Source organism: Brachyistius frenatus, unplaced genomic scaffold (genome assembly GCF_029030835.1).
Source record: "Brachyistius frenatus isolate BFR_SWC_R1_liver_20210118 unplaced genomic scaffold, ASM2903083v1 Contig_24, whole genome shotgun sequence".
Taxonomy (NCBI): domain Eukaryota; kingdom Metazoa; phylum Chordata; class Actinopteri; family Embiotocidae; genus Brachyistius; species Brachyistius frenatus.
In genome coordinates, this window is record NW_027210623.1 from 815,721 (window position 1) to 837,171 (window position 21,451).

A 21,451-nucleotide genomic window follows, 5' to 3' on the forward strand; every position below is an offset into this window, starting at 1 on the left:
CTGTATGAATAATGTAAAAATCTTTTTTCACTTTTATTTCTAATAATTGATAGCTATGTGCACTTACATGTGGAGCTGGCTTAATTCATTTTCTTAAGCGTGTATGTTCCAACACCATAGAATTAAAAGTAATTTAATTGCAATAATTTAAACCAAGATTTTATTATCTTTCAACCTAAGTTAAATTAAAAACAGAATAGTCAAGAATAGTCAATTAGATACAATAGTGTGCTAAATTTACCTTATTTACATGAACTCGTGATGTTCAGGCTTTCATGTATATTTCAAGTTAACCTAACAACAGCATTTTTTACAGTGTAATATGTGGTATATACTGTGTGTTTCAGGTTTGACAAAGTCACTTGTGGAGGGGCCATTTCCTCCACATGATCTATTGTTGCTGTTGTGAAATCACGAGACTTGTCATGTGTCATGAGGACTCGTAGGCACAAAGGAAATGACATTTTAGAGGAATAGAAAGAAATGCATTTAAGTGTAACAACACACACCTACAAAGAAACTCTTGCTATTTGAACGTTTGAACATATAAACTAAACATTGCAGCTGTGGTACAGTCACGTGTAGCCATGAAAAATAAATATAAAGGTCACTTGACACATAAAAAGCTCGGTATTGCACATTATTTCTGGGTTCAATAGTCATGTTATGATAACTGACATCATGATAAATCAATACATCTGGCTGGATTGATGGTGATATTAGGCCAGACATCTGGGAGCCAGTCCATGTGCTAATACATTTTCCCAGTCAGTTCAGTGTCATAAATCTGGCATCGAATGAACTCATCTGAAAAATGTCAAGGCCTTTCCTCACTCCTCGACTGTTGCATCTACTTGTGCTTTCAGCTACTGTACAGCTTTACTGTTTCGTGTATCTGTACAGCACCAGCCGCCATCATTCATATGCCCTGAACACAAGCCCTCTTTATCTGCTGTATCCCATTTGTGACTTAAAGGGTTATTTTCACATTTCTTCTTGCTTGAAAGTCAATTAAGATGACTACAAACCTTGAATTTTTTTTGTAATTAAGTGAAATTGAGGAGGGTGAATAACAGGGAGAGTGAGAAAAAACAAAACAACAGTGAAGAGTGAAAGAGAGTATGGAAGAGACAGAGAGGGGGGAGAGGCAAATGCCCAAAAATAGAAACCAATTTCAGGGGAGAAATGGAAATACAGGTGGAGCTAAAAGGAGGAGTGAAGAGAGAACAAAACAGGAATGACTGCAGTGAAGAGCAACACAACAGGATAACTCAAATTAAAATTCAAGTCCAAATATTTTATTGCCATTCTGTTAAAAAGCCACATACCATATTATTCTAAGATTTGTTTCAAAATTTGTGGCCTTAAGAGGTTAGCACACTGCAAGCTAAGAAAAAACACAAACAATGTAAACCAAGAAAACCTCTTTACCAATATAACAACACATACTAAGCATTTTCAAAAAGTTTTTGTTGAATTGTAGGAAATTATTTTTCATTTCATTTAGCGTATTTTGTCTGTTTTATCAAGTTGCAGTACGTTGAACTCTCTGGTGCCAAATTACTCAGTCATCATGTGCACAAGGAAATTTATAATGTCTGCAGTCCCATCAGGAGGCAAATAACAATTCTAAAGTCATAAGTTTGCTTTATAGCAGCTAATCAATCTATTGTATCAGAACAAGGACGCATAGTATTATGAATACTGAGTTGGTTGATCATGAAAGAATGATAAATGAATAAATGAATGGGAGTATGACTGTGAAGCAACTGAATGGAATTTTACTGGACTTCTGCACATGTTTATTAATATATTCTACTTTATGCTCTCGGTTTAAAGAATGATTGTCTCAGATATGATTTACATAGAGAGCGTTAATTCGTCACTTCAATGTCCTATTGTCCAGAAGGTTTTACCATTTCCAGATCCAACTTGTACATATGGTAAATTATGACTTGAATACAGATACTTTATAGTTGTGACTAAGCTCTCATCTTATAACGCACTGCAAGCACTAACTATGATGCTCAGCTCTGTCTGATATCAGATTGCAATGATAAAGAAGAATGGTGTGTTGTAAAATACATGTTTGATTTTAACCACCTGTTTGCACCAGCTGGTTTGCTCCAGGACGATTGTGTTACATTAAGGTTGTTGGATTATTACAGATTTACAAAATGACAGTAGCCGCTGGTTCCAGAAGTTTTCCCCCCATTCTGTACTCCTATTTAAAATTTGTCTTCAAACAATATCCTCAATCATACTTAACACAGGAACGCAGGACTCTTTTGGATAGTAAAGTAAAAAACCCTCAGGCTTATGTTTTAATTATTTCACCAGTGTTTCTGAGAGGTCATGTTTTGGCCATAATGTTGGTCTGTTGAACAAACCAAAAACCTACAGTCGTAGCTAATGCCCACATCATAGTTCTTATGCAGGCGTGTACCTTAATTTCTTAAGAACTACATATTTAGCCGTTTTTAGTCTTCTAGACAGATGAATTAACAAGGAGAGTTCCATGAGCCTTAGAAATACTCCAACTGTGAGTCATGTATCAGTCTGTGGGAAACATTAAAGGGACTTTTACTTCTGGAACCAGGAGCCCAAAATACTGTAGCTCCTCCCACTCTGCAACACCCTTACCATCTGCTGCTTACACTATCACTTGATCATATTGAATATTATCCGGCTCTGGTTGTAACCAACATAATTAGCTACTGTACTAACTTGAGGGAAAGAAGAAAACACATTCCCATCTTTAAGCTGGGGTTGATACACAGTGAACAATGGTTAAAAATAGGTTGCATACCACCATGTTGCAGGGGAGGGCTTCATTTGTATCGCGAGGCTGATAAAACTGCTTTCCTGCTGTTTATATAGCAGTTTGAAAAGCTGTTACTTCAGACGAACCAAACACGCTGTTTCTGAAGATCTTCAGAGAGCATCTGTTTTCTTTGAAATTCTTGAAACTGTCACAGCCATCAGTAAATTGGAGCCTGTAGAGGAGCAGTATGACTGTGTGGATTCACTTTGTCTGAGACATCAGCTGGGTGGCAGCTGACATAAAAGTGGTATCTGCTTATGAGCGAGGAAGCTCTGTGTAGTCAAGAGACTTCAATACTCATACATCACAGGTACATTCTGCAAAGCAGCTGGCCTTTTCCAGGCCTTCTTTACATTATTTTCACCTTCAGTGACAAAAATAGCTTAAACTCCATCTTTAAGAGCACATGCAACATCCTCATTCATGATACTTTAACAAACTCCGTCCTTGTTATCCACACCATGCTGTTGTTGTGCCCCTCATGGATGCCCCATGTCACCATGCGCCACTCACTTGCTAAACCGGAGGCCTCCGGCATGCATGTGGCTCTGGATCGTCTGCCAGCGCCCGGCCTTGCTGCCCCCCGTCACCATGCTTCGAACGCTGTCACTGCGACTTGGCCCCGCCCCATTCCCAGAGCAAGCACCACCCCCGCTGTCACTGGCCCCCGGTGAGGGTCCAGCACCGCCATGCCCACCTTTATCCACAGCCCCACTGGGAGGAACGGTGGGGTGGATAATAGACAAAGAAACACGGGACAGACAGGAAGAAAGGACCAAGAGAGGATACAAAAAAAGAGATAGACGAGAGACAGACGAGAGACAGACGCACAGACGCACAGAGCCGGAGAGCAAAAGTGTTGTCAGTAAAGTTAGTCAAGCCGGTGAGTAAGACACTTCCTGGGGACTCAGTCGAGCCACAAGTGTCTAGTAAACAACAAAAATTTGGAAGAACAGCTGCTGGTCAGCAAGACAGTCAGTAAATAAGCAGAAGCTGTCTGAGCTGAGACTTACTGCGTAACACTGAGTAAACTGGAGAACAGTTGTATCACTCATTGGACACTCAGCTGAGACAAAACATATCGTACAATATTTCTGTTCAAAGCTGCACACGGGCTTACATTAGTCACTATAAATAATTCATGAGGGCAAGGTTTCAATGACTAAGTCAGACAGATTCCAGCAAAGTGAGGATTGTAATACATCAACGATAGTAAACTTCTTTTTTAGCAACACCGTCCATGACAATAGTTTGTTTTTTTTAAGTATTTATGGTGAGAAATAGGCCACTAGATGCAGTGGGTCTGCCCATTTCACCCCACTGAGGGGCACAGCAATGACGTGAAGTGGGCATAATAGCAGAGTAATGATGCAGATCCATCATCTTCAGATTTTAGGACTGCGGATGCAGGTGATGAAAACAGCACTAATGTCTCTGCAATCTCACAAAACTCACCTGCAGAATTTATATCTAATGTGTAGCGTCACATTTTTCACATGACTTGCAAATATTCACAGTAAGAAAAGACAGTTTTCCAATAAAAGTCCTCCATTATTTCTCAATATGCCACAAACCCACCCCAGCTGACCGAGACACAGACGTCACAGAGATGAGTACAGACAGAACGCTGACTTTCAGTACAGGACCTTCTGAGAGAGGACAAACCACAGGACACGCAGCTGCACAAAAGGAGGGCGTCTTCCACAACATTCACACGTTAAGTGTAAGCTGACGGGAAAATGAATGATTCCTCACTGAAAAATGTAATATTTTGTGGCCTGACTGTGTCCACACTGCTCTCATATAATGGATCAACATCCTGAAAATTGGGCATGGACATGTCTTATTTTGTTCGTCTTGCTTTTTTACCGATTTCCTTTTTTGTTTTGAAATGTTCTAATGCACCCTTGAAAGGCGCTAAACAAACAAACTTACCTTTCTTTGCACAAAAAAACAAAACAATTTTGACAGTAATAAAAGACAATTTACTGATCTGCTCTCACATATATCCTAAATACCACTATTGTCAGCCTAACAAATGCCACTCAAAACTAAATAATTATGTCAATAACATAATGGAATGCAATCACAACAAAAGCTATAATCACAGCTGCTCACTGAATTTACAATAATTTCAACATCACTGCACAGATACAGAGTAATTGATCACTGTGGTTTTCAAAGAGTCAAGTGAGTTCTAATTAGACAGGATACGAACGAACAGGTTCACTTAATGCCTCAGTGATTGTGTGAGATGCATCTAAATGATGGAATGGAGGCTGATATGAAACAGACGTCTCACCATACAAACACTTAATTGGTGCACTGTACGCGAAGGATACAGTGTCACTATTTTTGGCTCAGCAGAGTAGACTCGGGGGGGCTGTCAGGCAGCCTTAAAGCACATAAAGTCCTGTGAGCGATAGTGGGAGTAGTGACAACCAGCAGAAAACACAGAGCGACTGGAGGAACAGGTGAGGAGTAAAAACACAAGACTTTTCACGCACAAAAAACAAGGCCGTGAAGACAAAAAAGGACAAAAACCACCCCATTAAAGGAAGAGTTGTAAATGTTTTTTTAAATGCTTATTTGTTTCATAGTTGAGAGTTAGATAAGAAGATGAACCGCATGCTCAGATGTGTGTTCAAGAAAAAAGCTACAGCCAGCTGACAGTGAGACTGAGAACAGAATGAATATTCAGTGGCAATGAAATCATCCATATACTGAAAACTTTTAAACTCACTAATTGGCATGTTGTATTTTGTTGTTTACTCCGTTCAACAAAAATAAAGTATAAAAACAACAATTTACCATTTTAAGTGGTGGTTTATGTCCAATAACTTTTCGGAGTCTCTACTCAAAAATAGTGCTTGGCAAACACTCCTTGCCAAAGAACAGTGCAGCACCAAACTCCCTGTGAAACAAATTGTTGTTTTCACACTTTGGTTTTTGTACCGATTAAACAAACAAGATAAAACATGGTCATTAGAAAGCTTTAGAATTGCGGGGAAATGGGTTTGTCATCTTTGGACAGAGCCAGGCTTGGTCTCCTCCACTCTTAATGCACTAGCTATAGCTTCATGTTGTGGTCATCTCATCCAACTCTCTCCCACAAAGCAAATAAGCATAGGTCCATAAATGTCAAACTATTCTTTCAAAGTAATCCACTCAAAGAAGAAACTTCTACACATCAACAACAGTCAACCCTCTGTAGAAACCCTCATGGCCTATGTTCACTATATATTTAAGTTAAGCATCCTGAGAATCAGTTTTGAATACCCAAAAGGCCAGGTTGTATAAACGGGGAAAAGCTACATGTAAAACAGCAAGATAAGCTCTCTGAGGGTTGTCCGTCTCCATGGTAACACTCCATGGGCTGCAGGTGAGAGGCAAAGAGGGTCTGGTGAGGCCAGCAGGGCTGTAGGCAATGGGGCTGTCAAATATTTTGGTTTGTACACCCAGTACACTTTTGCAATAGCAAAATAATATGTTACTTTCCCAATTTATTATTCTGTGTTTTGAGTTTTTCCAATAACAACCAGATAGGACTCCAAAGTAGCGTCTCTATCGTAATTCTAATTCTCTCTGGAATTTTATCTCATAAATATTTATGATTTAATGCTGGTTTTCAAATAGGATGTATGAATTAATTTTGCATGGATCTTGGTAGATAGAAACACTGTCTTTCAATCTCAAGGCAATCATTTGGAAAGTGGTCATAATGTCTGTCAATGTTAGGGCAGTCCCTGGAATCACAGCGATATTAAGGGATGGTGCTGCACATCTCTATCAGGTGCTGCATGGCCAGCAGTGCATACTAAACACCACCTCGCTGTTGACATGCCTGAATACAAAAACATGAGGATTACCAGGGATGAGAGGAGACTTCTGTTAAAAGATATGTGGCCAGACAGTGTTACAAAATGAGGCTTTCTGCCCCCCTTTTAGACTGTTAAATGTGACCTTTTCAATGCTCAGAGGGATATATCGATCATATTTTGCAATAATTTAGAGTGTTTTAGTCTTATTTGTCAGATATTAATGCACACAAATAGCAAAACACTCGACTAAAATCATCAATTTAGAATGCAAAATCATTACACTACAAGTAATGTCAGTTTTCTTTATGTTAACCAGTCATTGGAGTTTTTCAAGGTGTACATAAGCCCCTGTTCATTACAGCCCTGCGCAAATAGAGGGTCGCTTACCAGCCGTGACTGAGACTCACTTGGGCGTGAGGCGAGGGTCTCCGTAGGGAGCATAGGGAGACATGTTTAAGAGGAACTCCTTGGGCGGGTAGGAGCTCCACCTCTGTTGCACATTGCTGCTGTCATTGTTGTTCCAGAAGTCTCTGTCTAGATCACTGCAGCCAGAGAGAGACAGCAAAGAATAAGACAGGTGAGAGCAGCAAACAATGACATATAGTTATAAAGAAGCAAATCACGACTGATGAAGTAAGCGTGGAGAAACAAGGCAGAAAAAAACACGTTAGAATACTGTCTCATGAAAGGTTCGGGAAGAGAGTGTAAATAAATAGGAGAAATGCCGATAAAATTATGATTCTGAAAGTTCTTTATAGATATTAAGTATACTTGTTCATAAGAAATCAGGTGACCTTAACATTACATCCAACACATGGTTTCACAGGATAAAAGTCAGGTTTAAGTCCATGATAATGTGAACGTCCAAAAACGTGATAGCTTGAAATGTTTTATTTTAAAATGCCCAGAATGAAGTGACATGGACGTTTTATCACTCTGTCAGGGGTGAAGGAACAAATAAAACAGAGGACAGAAAAGTCTGTGTGAATCAAAAACATCAAGCTATTGAATAAACACATGTTGGATTATGAGAGAATACAGTTTTGGAAATGGAAAATGAAATATTAACAAAGATGTAATATAAAAAGACAAACTGTTCAATTTGTCATTCAGTGCCTTGGCGGCCAAATGCATCTTTGATGATATTTATCAATAAAACATAAAATCAGAGACTCCAATAGAAATATTCCAATCCAAATAATAACTAAAGCAACATTTCAAAAAAGATAGTTACAGTTTGATTATTCTGATTGTTGCAGTTTCTTTAATTTACCAGGATTCCCAGTCTAAATCAAATGTCAAATTCTCTGATTTTCATTGACTACAAAGGTGAATTTCCACGATCTATAATGAACAGAAAAACAGTCGGCCTTTGTGCTCATTAGACAAAATCCAGAGCTAAACATTAAACGAAGCAAATATTTCTTATTAAATGGGAACAAAATGCATGATTTTCCTCGGGCTGCCGCCGACTAAAGACCATCCTCCACTGGGCTGCTGCAGTGCAGGGATGGCAGCTGCATGCTTCCTACTGTTGCTGTGACTGTGAAGGGCTCCATAATTCAATAGATAAATAGTATTTTTACAAACTTCATATTTGTCTTTTTTGTTGTGTACTCAAACAGTCTCTTAAGTCTCTGTTATGTTTACCTTTGTTCCAGCTACAGGAGAAAGCACATCTTGACTGATGTGATTGTTGAGGAGGGGGAAGGGGATAAAACCACTCAGGAAAAAAGTAAAATAACACTGTAAAAAATACTTCATGGAAAACATTACATTTTGATAAATGGTATCTAAAAATACAAATAAAATTCCATGATATTCCACGACTTGGCTAAAAAAAAAGAAGATCAAATCTCCTGATTTTCCATGTCTAGAATAAACTTTTTAAAATTCAGTGATATTCGAAAAAATTCCAGGACCAGTGGGAACCCTGTTAACTTTGAATATAAAGATAAATATTAGTTAACCATAACCCTGCATTTGATGTATACATATATACAAGTAACTTTATACCCTGTGTTCCTAAGAGATGGTAAAATTGAACCTCTTTGATAAATGAGAAATGCATCCTTATACACTATCTTCAGGGCATCATATCAGGGTGGACATTTCAGACCATGCAGGGAGCTACGAGATTAGCTTTGCAATCAGAAATGGCTGTTAAAATGTGATTCTTCCACCACATCATAGATCATTTCCATGTGCCTTCATCTCCTCTCTCACTGACACCTACTTGATGGCTTTATTTTCCCCTCGACCTCTCACAGAATCTGGAGAGCTGGCAGCCTCCACCCCTGGCTTATTCCTCTTCCCCTGCAAAGACACAAGAGAGGGACAGAGACGGAGAGTAACGGGAGGAACACAGAGCTTAGAGTCATTTCTTGATTGTTGTTTACAAAGCATTTTTGCAAGTGAATAGTTCATTATACAGGCTTTAGAGCCACATCAGCTTCCAACACATGTTGCAAAATATGATAAATGAGAGAAGAGCAACAATCTGGTTTGATGCCAGGACTATAGCCAGTTTCTGAGGATCAAAACATAGCAAGGGACTACTTAACTACAAATGAAAAGGAAAAACACACACTCACAAGCATGGCACATATCTTTACATGCAAACCGAAGAGCACACACTTACACAATGCAGCTTTGGGCTACATCTGACTGAAATCAGGCACCTTATGATAATGGGAGACATATCTAGACAGAGCTCAGTATACATACTGTAAACAGTAAACATGAATGAAACCCTTAGAAGCTGCCATTGTTATTACATTCAGACCATAACCATTATTGTTATGCATTAAGAGGTTACGGCATTGCACCAGAGGAGATGTACTCCTTCTTAGTGATGTAGCAACATATCGGGGCTACAGCAGCTTCAGATACTTCGGCTGCTTATGTTCACTCTGAAAAGTTTCCACTGCTAGTGAAGACTGTTGATAGTGAAGATTACATTAAGTCAATTGAACCAAATGGTCTTCCTCTTTTCAGTAGTGACATGCTGGCAAAGCAATCTCACCTGCAAATCCTGTGACCTTTACAACAATTAAAGAGCGAAAGTAAGAATGCACTTAATGTTAGAAATTTATTTGAAACAAGACATTGGCTGATCACTTACAATACATCTCTTTAGCATGGCAGTGTTGTAATCAGTGGATAAAGTCAGATGCTGAACTGTATGTCAAAAGGCTGTGGGTCATGCCATTAAAACCTTGGCATTAAGTACAACGTATAAAACAGAAACAACGCCATCCAAGATATTGCAAAAAAAAAAAAAAAAAAAAAAGCCTCCAGAAAAAACAAATCTTCACAAACCAGAAATGTGTCTGCAGTCAGAGGGGCTTTCAGGGAGAAACAGGCTCATTTAGAGGATGAGAAAATGTTTAATAGGTGGAAAAACTGCATACATTTCTATTGCAGTATGTTATAGAGCTCACGTTACCTACTCTGTACAGATTTTTGACACTTAATGGATAGTGCTTTCAATGGAGCAGTATAGAGTAGTTACAGTTATTGACCTCTATGTTTTATTGAACTCTAGATTTATTGAACTCTTGAGGGTGATAACACTGAGCTCTTTCCCGCTGAGTCACACAGACCCTCTGCTCTTACGTAATGTTTTTTTTTTCCCATTGTAACCTCAAACATGGACATGAAGAGCACGTATGCCATACAATGTTTACCAAATGGACAAGAACTCGAAGTACTGCTCAACAAAATTAGACAGCATATTTTCCAGTGAAAAAGCAAATAACATTTTGGACTTGATCCCATTTGGAGATTTCAGCTACATAACCATCTGTTATCAACCTCATCAACTTGATCGAGTTTTAATTACATTTTGGCAAAATGCATTCTGTGTATACCAATCCTCTGCATGAGTTATTAATAAGAATATCAAATTATGCCCAAGGGTTGAAAGTTTAAACTCACCTGTGACAATGGTGGTCAGATCTTAAATTCCAAAATGTAACATTAATTACAGGAATGCAAAACAATTCAGTTTAATTACAATCCTACGTCCAAATAAGTTGGAAAGGTGTGTAAAATGTAAGCTCATTTAAGATTCTCTGAGGCAAAGTGGAAAACTGTCCTGTGGTCTGATTGATCAAAATTTTACATTCTTTTTGGAAATCTGGACATCACGTCCTCCAGTCTGAAAGAGTAGAGGGACCACTAATTAGCGCACAGTTCAAAAGCCAGCATCTGTGATGGTATGGAAGTGCATTAGTGCACATGACATGGGTAGCTTGCACATCTGGAAAGGCACCATTAATGCTGAACAATATATACAGGTTTTGGAGCAACATATGCTGCCCTCCAGATGATCTCTTTTTCAGGGAAGGCCTTGTTTATTCCAGTAAGGCAATGCTAACCCACATTTTGCATGTATTAAAAACAGCATAGAAGGGGCTGAGTGCTAAACTGGTCTGCTTGCAGTCTTGACCTGTCACCCATTGAAAACATTTGGCGCATCAATAAACAAAAAATAGGACAAAGGAGAGCCTGAAGTGTTGAGCAGCTGAAATCCTATATCAGGCAAGAATGAGACTTTACACTTACAAAACTCCAGCAACTGATTTCTTCAGTCCCCAAACGTTTACAGTGTTGTAAAAGGAAGTGATGCAACACAGTGCTGAACATGAACCTGTCCCAACTTTTTTTAAACGTGTTGCTGGCATCAAATTTAAAATAAGCAGGTATTTTTCATAAAACAATAACATTTCTCAGTTTCAACATTTGATAATTTGTCTTAGTTCTATTTTCAAATTTCAAAATCGGTTTACATGATTTTCAAATCATCGCATTTTGGTTTTATTTACATTTGATACAACCTTTTTGGAAATGGGGTTGTAATTACTGGGCTATTGCTTTATCCTAGTGGCTCTTTCAGGAGCTGTTTGGGAATAAAGATGTGTCCTGGTTACTTCCCTCTCATCCCTGCTACTTTTGATTGCACAAGAACCACCAAATATAGTTTTTAAAAAAAATTTTTTTAATCATCACTTTAACTCCTCACCTGTTCTTCAAAATTGAACATTTTCAGACTCATAAACTGAATTTTCACCCAATAACCCTGCGCAAACAGCTAGAGAGAAGAAAACGGAAGAAGTGGCCATTTTGTGGTGTTTTCTTGCAGTTTGGCATATGTGACTGTTTCGTTTTCACAGTTGATCACAGTTCAGTTTCCATTTGATCTGATCTTCATTTCTTTAGACTGTTAGAAGATGCTGGAGAGACCCTCACACAAACGAAGAGACCATACAAATTTAAAAAGCACCAGTTGAACAGTGGCTTCACACCTGGGACCTTTGTGTTGTATAAGTGACGGAGCGAACAGGCAAGACACTCTGTCCAGTCATGTAGGAGACAACATACAGTCTGAAAATGAGGACGGTCTGACAGCAGGATGTGCTGAACTGAATAAATTGTGTTCCTTCAATTATTTATAAAAGTGAGACGAGTCACTGAGGAAGAGCTGTTACAGATTCACTCGTAAAAAAAAAAAAAAAAAAAAAAAAAAAAATCCCTTTTATGACTGTATTCCAGTCTTTAAAAAACAAAAAAATGCCAGTATAAACCCAAGCTAAAATTGTTGGATTTTTATAGATGTCACAACTCGTTCCTATCACTCGGCCATGTTTTCTTTTGTTTCTACATTTAACACTTCCTGTTTTATTTTTGTGTACTCGTATCTCTTTTCATTTGATAGTCTTCACTTCCTGCCTTTATGTGTTTTTCTGTTGCCATGATTACCTGCCCTGCCTTGATTAGTTCCACCTGTGTCTCATTGTCTTTCCTCATCTAGTGTATACAGTCGATGTGCCCTCTTTGCCAGTTTGTGTTTATACTTAGGGCCTTTTCCTACCGTTAACCCTCGTGTTGTCCTTGGGTCAAAATGACCCGCAGCTGTGTTCAACAAAGTTCTATTTTATTTCTATATTTTCATATTTTTTGGGATCATTGGTGACAAGGATGCTGTGAGGGTTTCTTTAAACCAAAAAAATCCCCAAAAATATAAAAATATAGAAATAAAATAGAACTTGGTTGAACACAGCTGCGGGTCATTTTGACCAAAGGACAACACGAGGGTTAAGATGTGTCTCAGATCACGTGCTTCCCTTAGTACTCTTACAAGTTAGCACAATAACACTGCAAGGTTAGTGGTGTCTCAAATCACACACTGCTGGTCTGAACTTAGTATAAATAACTGAAACATTTGAATGCATCACCTATCACCATATCTGCCGGCTTTGATCATTTTACCCAGAGATGAAAGCGTTTTCATGCCTTCTGTTTAACACAAACAAAAAAACACACGCATGGCTTCTGTCCAACAGCATGGTGGTACGTAGTAAAAAAATAAACAATTCTGAGCAGACGCGTATAATTTTCATTGGTATTGTGCAATGTTCTGCCACAGCTGCAGCTTTGAGAATACTTTGGGTTGGTGGTCCCTCCGTCTCTTCTACGAAGCCAAAATGGCAACCATTGACGGTGAAAAATATCCACTGTGTCATACTCAATTTGCATCATCTGAGTACTAGTAGTGCACTGTATGCTTCCATGACAGTGTGAATGCACATATGCACTCAAAATAGTGAGTGTTAGTACATAAGTTTGTGATTTGAGACACAGCAGTAGTCTTCCTGGTTTTTGGCACCTTGTTCTGTTATTCTGGCTATTGCTTCAGTCTGGTCCGTTTGGATTGTTTGTCTGGATGTGCCTGTACACCTGTGAACTGAACTCTTTTCAGTAAAGACTTCTGCTTTTACTTTCTGCTCCTGAGTTGTGCTTTTGAGTGCTGTCAGTACAATGGAACACTTGTAAAAGGTAGAAAAAACTCTAACCTATCTACAAACACACAAACAGATGTTTCCAGTTTAAACAGGGAACACTACATGTTTTTGTTTCCTCACGTCTAAACAGACAAAACAGGTCACTTGGTATTATCATTCAAAATGGCTCGTACGTGTTTTCTGATCCACCACATTTAGGGCTGGTGAAGCAAAGAAAAATCTTCTTTTACTTAAGAAATAAACAATAGATTAAAATCTTTTTTGCTGATGCTAATGTTTATTGTAAATGATTCACTTTTAATAAAATACAGTATTTATTTGCTTTTTGGTTGAGAGAACTGTTGCTCCCTTTTAAACTCTGATGAATACAATATTCAATGTATGATATCAAGCAGCCTGAAACGGCACAGTGCTGAGTGTTTGTTTTAATACAGCTTTTCAGAGTCCCGTAGACAGGTGGCATCTTTATGTAGTCTACTGTATCTACCTCTAATGCATCCACAATACACTCTATTATTTATCATGCTGCATCTCATATGCCCAGCTCGGCAGCACAATAGATAAAATTTTTCAATAGAAAGCGAAGCCCGGGTCTAACCTGAACCTACATCCAGCCACTACACTGTAATCACATACAGTGCATACACAAAGGACGGGACACTATTGGAATTAGGGACTCAGAGAAGGATAGATTTCTAAAAGTCAAGAATATGCTATCGAGTGCAGCTCATCTATCATTAAAGAGAATCATAAAATCTTCAGGAGACTAGAGAGGAGAGGGTGGAGAAGGTACAATGTTGAGAGAGAGTGGGAGGATGTGAGAAACAGAAGGGACGATCGAGAGAACGAGGAGAAACAGAGCAACTGAGTTTGACGAGAGAGCGGAGGGGCACGTAAGAAACAGAGAGAGAGGATAGTGGAGGCTGGAAACAGAGTCTCAAATAATGAAGCTGTGCGGAGGATGCTGAAGATGCTACACGAGATGAATTGGAGATGTGAAAGGGTGATTCCCTGCTCAGAGCAGTGTGGCCCTGATTTCTTCTGGAGCGTCCTCCTAAGTCGTGCTGTCATCGTGTTTGTCACACATCTGGATGTTCAACACCGACCAACAGCACCTTCGTTTCCCGCCTGTTTGCATGCCTCTGTGGCTGGTTCTGCCTCCTCCTCTCACTCTCCTCCCCTTTCCACTCCCATAAAAACACCAATGGCAATAGACCAGACTGCTTCATCCCTCCCGGAGCAAATGCTTTCCAATGAATCCATTGGTATGGTACATTCACATATATGTGATTTATCACAAGAATAAGTGACTGATCGCTCAAATATTTTACACAAAACCTGACACCCAATAAATCTCCTAGAAATTATATTTATATACAACTAATTCGTTTTTGTCAATTACTTATTCTATGAAACATAATTGCTGCCTAGATTATGTTCCCTGGAAATGTTTAGGCAGCAAAAGCTCTTTTGTTGAGGTTTCAGAAAAGATTGCGGTTTCAGTTAAATGTTAATGAGTAAACTCATCCGGTCTTGTGCTTCATGTAAATGTTTTTCCATATTTAAACATGATGACAAACTGTCTCTTTAATCCTAACCATAACCACAAACATGTCCAATACGGCTTTAGTTGCTACAAATGGAAACATACAAGGAGCTTATATTGTAGGGAAAACAAATAAAATTTGGTATTTGTTTGAAGAAATGTAATCCTGTCGGCATTACGATTCCTTCAGAGCGTACTGCTGTTTCAAATTGGATGTTTTGTCTGCCTCCTTGTTGCTTAATATTTAAGAAATAAAGAAATCAGATCACAAAAGCCTTAGCCTACACTCCTTACTGGAAAGAACTGAAGAGGTTAGTAGATTAATTTGTTTGTTGATTGACAGAAAGTCTATTGATGACAGATTCTTATACTGTGATTGGTTAATTATTTGTATTATATATTGCAAGCAACAATGTCAGCCGTGCCACTTTTCTCTGTCTTATTTGGGCGTCTGTGGCTCGGATGGTAGAGTAGCTTATAAATCCTAAAGTTGGTGGTTCAATCCCCAGGTCCTCCTGTGCACATGCCAAAGTGTCTTTGGGCAAGACACTGAACTCCTTGTTGCTCCTCATGGCTAGCGAGCACCTTGCATGGCAGCTCTGCCGCCATTGGTGTGCTAGTAACAGAATGGGAGGTAAACTGTAAAGCACTTTGAGACCATGAAGGTGATAAAGTGCATTATAATTGTTGACCATTTACTACTTACCATTTGTATTATAGTAACAATATTTTTTGTTTTGGTACAGCCAAGGAGGGTGTTTATTCATGTAACTTTTATTAGCGTGGCAAACAAACGATAATGATATGGAAGATTTAAATTAGAGATAAGGACTCTGAAGGGGAAACTACAGTGACGGCCGAAATGAGACAAGACGGACGATCCTAGAAAAAGGAATCAGTGACATTCTGACAAGCACAAGGAGATAAAGTGACAAAGGGACGAATACAAACCAGACCATTCTGTTTCAAAGGAGGAGGGTGACACAAAAACACTGAGAGACGTAGATAATTTGAGAGTAAACAAAGATAAGAAGTGAGTTTGTTAGTCAGATCTGAGCAAACGTGAATGTTTTATCATTTGGCTGAGCTATTTTTTGTCTGAATAGTCCAGTTACTGTAACTCTCAGCTTGCTATGTTTTATCTACTGCTGTGCTCCAGTCACTATTCAAACACAGAGACAGACAGAGAGCTGGTAAAAAGACGGGCAACAAGGGAGGAAAGCAGGACAGAGTGTCCGAAATGCCAGCAGACCAAACTATATAGGAGGAATTACAGTCGCTCCCACCAATAGCTCAGAGTGATGCTCATTAACATATGAATCATTTGCATGGTGCTAGAGGCTGGAGGCAAACAGCCATGATGCACAAATCTCAGAGTGCACAGAGCCATGTTTACTGAGTGCACTAAGGTTTCTAATCATGTTTGCTGTAGTGGCCAAACATACAGCCTCCCTCTCGCTCTGGTGCCAGAGAGCAGAGAAAGAAAAACACTTTTCAACAACAACAAGTAGCGAGAAATCGGTGTATACATTCAATTCAAGGTCACAGCATCATCAAAAGAAAACATAAGGGCCCACACAACTGTAATTCATCTTCACAGCATGATAACATTTTTCAGAAGCATGTTGGAAAAGAACATGAGACGGTAAAATGTGAGGTTGTGAAGGACGATGTGTTTTCATGAGATTTGGCCTACTGTCATTCAGCTGGGTTGAACTGCAGCACTTTTTTAGTAGCAACTGAAGTGTGTCTGCAGCACTGAGTGTCAACACCTTTAAAGTAGTAAAAGATGTTTATCTGTTTTATCTGATCAACCAGATCCTAATTTAAATCACATTTATTCTAATGCCTCCACCAACCAGTCACGTCGTTGACTTGAAAAGACAGACTTTTTAAAATTATGTAGTGAAGACTTCGAAAGAATTTGGCTAATAAAGCAAGATGTCGCTGCAAAGAAGCTACCATTGTAAAACGTGGATGCTTCACACACACATTTTCAACCAGAGAGGATCTATGCAATCACCACAATTTTAAAATTAACACCCAAGATATTAGTGTCACCAACTCAGTATCTGACCAAATGATCACAATCTCCTCTTCTATTCCTGAGTTATGGCATTAGATAATGGCCAGAAAAGTATTTTTGCTGAACATTAAGATGGCACAGAGAAGTTGACCTTTGGGATATAAAATGTCACCCCTTTGTCACCCATTTTATCCTAATGGATAAACATTTTTATCACAATTACTGCATGAATTCTTAAATTATGCCCACAAACACGTTTTGAGAAGTCACTGTGACCTCTGACTATTAAAATCGAATCAGTTCATCCTTGGGACCAAGTGAATGCTAGTACCAAATTTGAAGAAAATTCGCTCAAAGCATTCCTGAGGTATCGCGTTAACAAGAATAGGACAGACGTACAGACAAACAAGAAATGCCTCCTGTCATGGCCGCTGCTGGTACAGAGGTATTAAAACAGTGTTTTGATACAGGGATGGAGTTAGTTAATCTAATGATTTATCTCTTTATTATTTGATTAATCATTAAGTGAAAATGCCCAACACCATTTCCACAAAGTCCATGGTAACTTCTTTAAATATCATGATTTGGCCAGTCATCCCGCCAAAATAAAACCTTTTGTATTTAAATAACCTTCTATAAGATACTTTACATATTCCAGGCATGTTTGGTTTACTCAGCCTGCATTTCATTAAGAAATCCAGAATCTATGATCATGCAAACATTTTTCATTTCACAAGTTACATGATGTCTTCTACTTCACAGTGTACGTGTAAAAAAAGCCTCCATATTACACCTGACTGTGTTCCCAAATAAACAAACATCCAAGAGAAGTAGCAATAACCAAAATACAATTTTGAGTGGCTGGAGAATTGAAGCAAATGTCAATACTGAAATATGTGAATGGCAAGTGCTCTTACTTACCATTTTACGTTGACACCAGGTGCAGACGCCACAGAGAGCTACCAGCCAAACGGCACATACTACAAAGGCGACAGACACCAGGAACACACTGAGAGACACTGAGCCTGAGGGAGGGAGACAAACGAAAGGGATACAGAGAAGAGGGTATTAGTGCATTTAATGTAACACTTCCCAAGGTTTAAAGTCTAAATTCACTGTTGGACCTGTTGAAGGACAAAGTGCTTCAGTATTTCAGGAAAACATAATACTGGAGGTATTATCAGGAGCGATCCCTTGTAATGCACCTCCTTTCTTTCTTTCCTTCCTTTCCCATTTATCGTTGTCATCCAGCACCTGTCATCAGTGAGACACAGAGAGAAATGTAACAAGAGCGAGGGGGAAGAGACACAAAGGCACTGAAACAGCTTCATGCTCATGTTCCCAGCATGTATCAATTGGAGATGCGCACATGTCAGGAAGAGATAATATCATGAGGCCAGAAGCCGTGCAATTACCAGCTTCTGTTTTCTCTCTTCTATCTGGTAAATCCTTCAGCAACTTTGTTCCTGTCTTGACAGATGAAAACTTCTTCCAAAGCCTTCTATTCCTCATTTATTTCAATTACTGCCTCTCAATGATGCCGTTCGTTTAGTTGTCTGCCAAGTAATTCAAAATGCAATGGCACAAAGGCAAAACAATGTTGGCAAACAATGAGCTCATAACTGTTGCATCCTTTTTTCTTTGCAGCAGTTAATCATTTTCTAGAGTTTCTCTATACTTGAAAAATGTATCTGACTCCTGAATGTTCCTTTTATCCCTCAATTTCACTTTTCATCCCTGCCTGTTTTTTCATGTCCTTCAGGTGTATTAGGTAACTCATGCTTGTTTCTTCAATTATTAAAATGTCAGATTCTTTTTAGCCTCATCAAAATTAAAGTCTATTTAACTGTTTGATAAGGTATCAGCTTTTTGATCATGGTGGCAGTTAAGATCACAGGGTTGAATTTTCTGCTCTGAGCCTTTCGCTCTAGCAGCAGAGGGTGTCGACTTGCAGTAACCTCCCTTTCAAAAGGGTTTTTGGTGCTGAACAGATAAGTGGTCTCAATCTTCCCTGTGTTTCTATGCCAATTTAGAGCGACACATACAGAAACACAAAGCTAGCACTGCTGCAAGAACAAAAGAAGCTGAAATGGTCTTCAGCTGGAGGAAACACGAGTTGGAAATACTTCTCTCAGACCTTCCAGAACTGCCTGACATTTGTTTTACTTACTAACACTAGTACAGTGTTATGAACACTGTAGACCCATGAGAAAAATTAATTTGACTCAACATACCCAGCTCTGTCTGTTCAGAAGACCTCTTAATTCCATATTAACCATCTTTAACAAGGGTAGTCATGATCAATAATGATACACAGGCAAAATTATACTATATTATAGTTTTTATTGTCACTAAGAGAGCCCACCTCTACTGCACAAGATACTTGCAGGTCAAAGACATTCTGAAGATGCATGCATGTACACAATGAGATCCACAACATAAAACCCAGTGTACATACTATTACAACCTTCGTGACTGTCTTCTTCAGTTTTCATGATTAAAACAACATGAGATGATGAATAATGTTAGTTCACCGTTGGCTTTGTTGCACGTCAAACATCTTGTATTTATTCTTCTGTTGCTCATTAGTGGCTCAAGACACGTTTGCCTCCCTGAAGCCTTCATACATACTGTATTTATTTTGAAAAGAAACTCAGGACCCTGCTTTATAAAAACTAAAAATTATAATTTAAAATAAGAATGATTCATTTACTATTGATTGTCAGCTGCCAAACCTTGTTTGCCTGTTGGGCCAGTTTAATTTCTGAAACCATTCCAATGAGACAATGTGATTTTGGAAGGAGGCAATAAAAACGTAATCTTATTTGTCGGGCGATATTCTGGAGAAGTAAGAAAAGCTGGCATTAACATGGAGTCTTTAAATATCTAAATATTTCCTTTTCTGCATTGGCCAAACCACATCTGGATCAGATCTCAGCAAGATATAAATGGAATCAGTTATGTTTAGTAACATTTTTCCCTCTTCCTGCTGTCACAGGCTGTCTTGCAAAAAGCTGTAGACACCCATGTCCACATCAGATAAAAAGACAAGTAAATAGTACGATCCATACTGCAGCATCACTTCCCTGGATCTGGGACTTGACAGTGTGCTCCCCAGCCGTGCCCACTTCATTTGCATAATCAGATCTAATCGGTGTGAGTGGAATTGAAATAAGTAGAACACTTATGAATACCAAGTATAAATGTAAATATCAGATGCCATTATCCAGATGACATATCCAGCTGCAGATCACATCTTCATACCAGGTAGAAATGGGTTCCTAGTTAAAGGACATTATGGTGGTTGACCTATGCTCAGTGCTCCCACTTATCCAATTGTACTCAACCACTGACTTCATGTCAAACCACATTGTTTCTGTCACAATGCTGCTCATTCATTCATTGGTTCAGTCAGTCTTGGCTATTGTTTCCCATTCCCTAACTCTCCTGTTTTTTTCAGATCCTACCGCTGCTACTTGTCCTGTGGTAACCCAGCTTCTCCCAACAGTCTCCTGCTTTCCTACAGCTCATAGCCCGCCCATCCACTTTCACTCATTCGATACCAAACTGTCTACTGTGCTGCTTTTGCCATGGCTTTCCAGTCATTTTTCCTGTCTGATCATCTGCCTAGCTCTGATTTCCTGCCTGTTTTTGGACTTTGCCCGTTGCCTGTCCCTGTTGCTCTGTTTGCCTGTGATTTCTGCCAGCCTACTGCCAGCTGACATCAGCCCTCTTCTTTTTCCCGATGTTTGTTTTTTGCCTGCAAGGTTTCATTAAAGGTGAAGTGTTTAAACTTTTTATCTGTGTCTATGAGTCATGATGATGAGACAGGACCACATGCAGGATCACACATCCACCACCCTGTGATCTACGTTTCCCCAGTGTTTCTTGTTAAGTTATAGCTCAACAGTTCAGCACCATGGAGAGCGTATATTGCCACCAAAGTGAGATGTGCACACCTGGTAACCTGGTGAATATGTTGGGCTGAGCTGGAAAAAATGGAACTCAGTGCCATGTTTGCTGCCCAGTTGCATCATATAAATATGTAAAATACGTATCAAAGTACCTGCATGAATCTCTGATCCCAGAACTTGTATCACACAGAATTTCCTTCTTTGAATCTCAACACAGAGAATGTTGCATGTATGTTCCCTGTCACATAAAGAGGTCATCGACCCCTCAGGGAAACCTCAGTTAGGGTCTCATTCTTTTGTCTCATGATTATAGATTAGAATTGAACAATGCGTTGTGGTTCATCCCTCACTTTCAGATTCTCTGATACAACACTCGTATTATCTCTGTTACTCTCACTTGAGAACAAAATCTTTGCTATAGAAATAAGATCATACATCCAAAATCCAAAACCCACATCAATCTCTCTCACACAACCTTACTTATTGGGCATCTGCAGCAGCAACTGGCTTTATG

At 39.1% G+C, this 21,451-nt stretch overlaps 1 protein-coding gene across 3 annotated transcripts in view; it reads right to left on the reverse strand.

The window, feature by feature from the left end:
• Positions 1–21,451, reverse strand: part of syt7b (synaptotagmin VIIb) — a 96,667-nt gene that overhangs the window by 32,777 nt on the left and 42,439 nt on the right. For 2 of the 3 annotated variants that reach the window (XM_069697656.1, XM_069697657.1), the window contains exons 2-5: positions 17,945–18,048; positions 8,882–8,961; positions 7,053–7,187; positions 3,338–3,538 (exon numbers count right to left, since the gene is read on the reverse strand). In XM_069697656.1, the coding sequence (XP_069553757.1) occupies positions 3,338–3,538; positions 7,053–7,187; positions 8,882–8,961; positions 17,945–18,048 (520 nt within the window). The remainder of the gene's footprint in view (positions 1–3,337; positions 3,539–7,052; positions 7,188–8,881; positions 8,962–17,944; positions 18,049–21,451) is intronic. The other variant, XM_069697658.1, reaches the window with a different exon arrangement.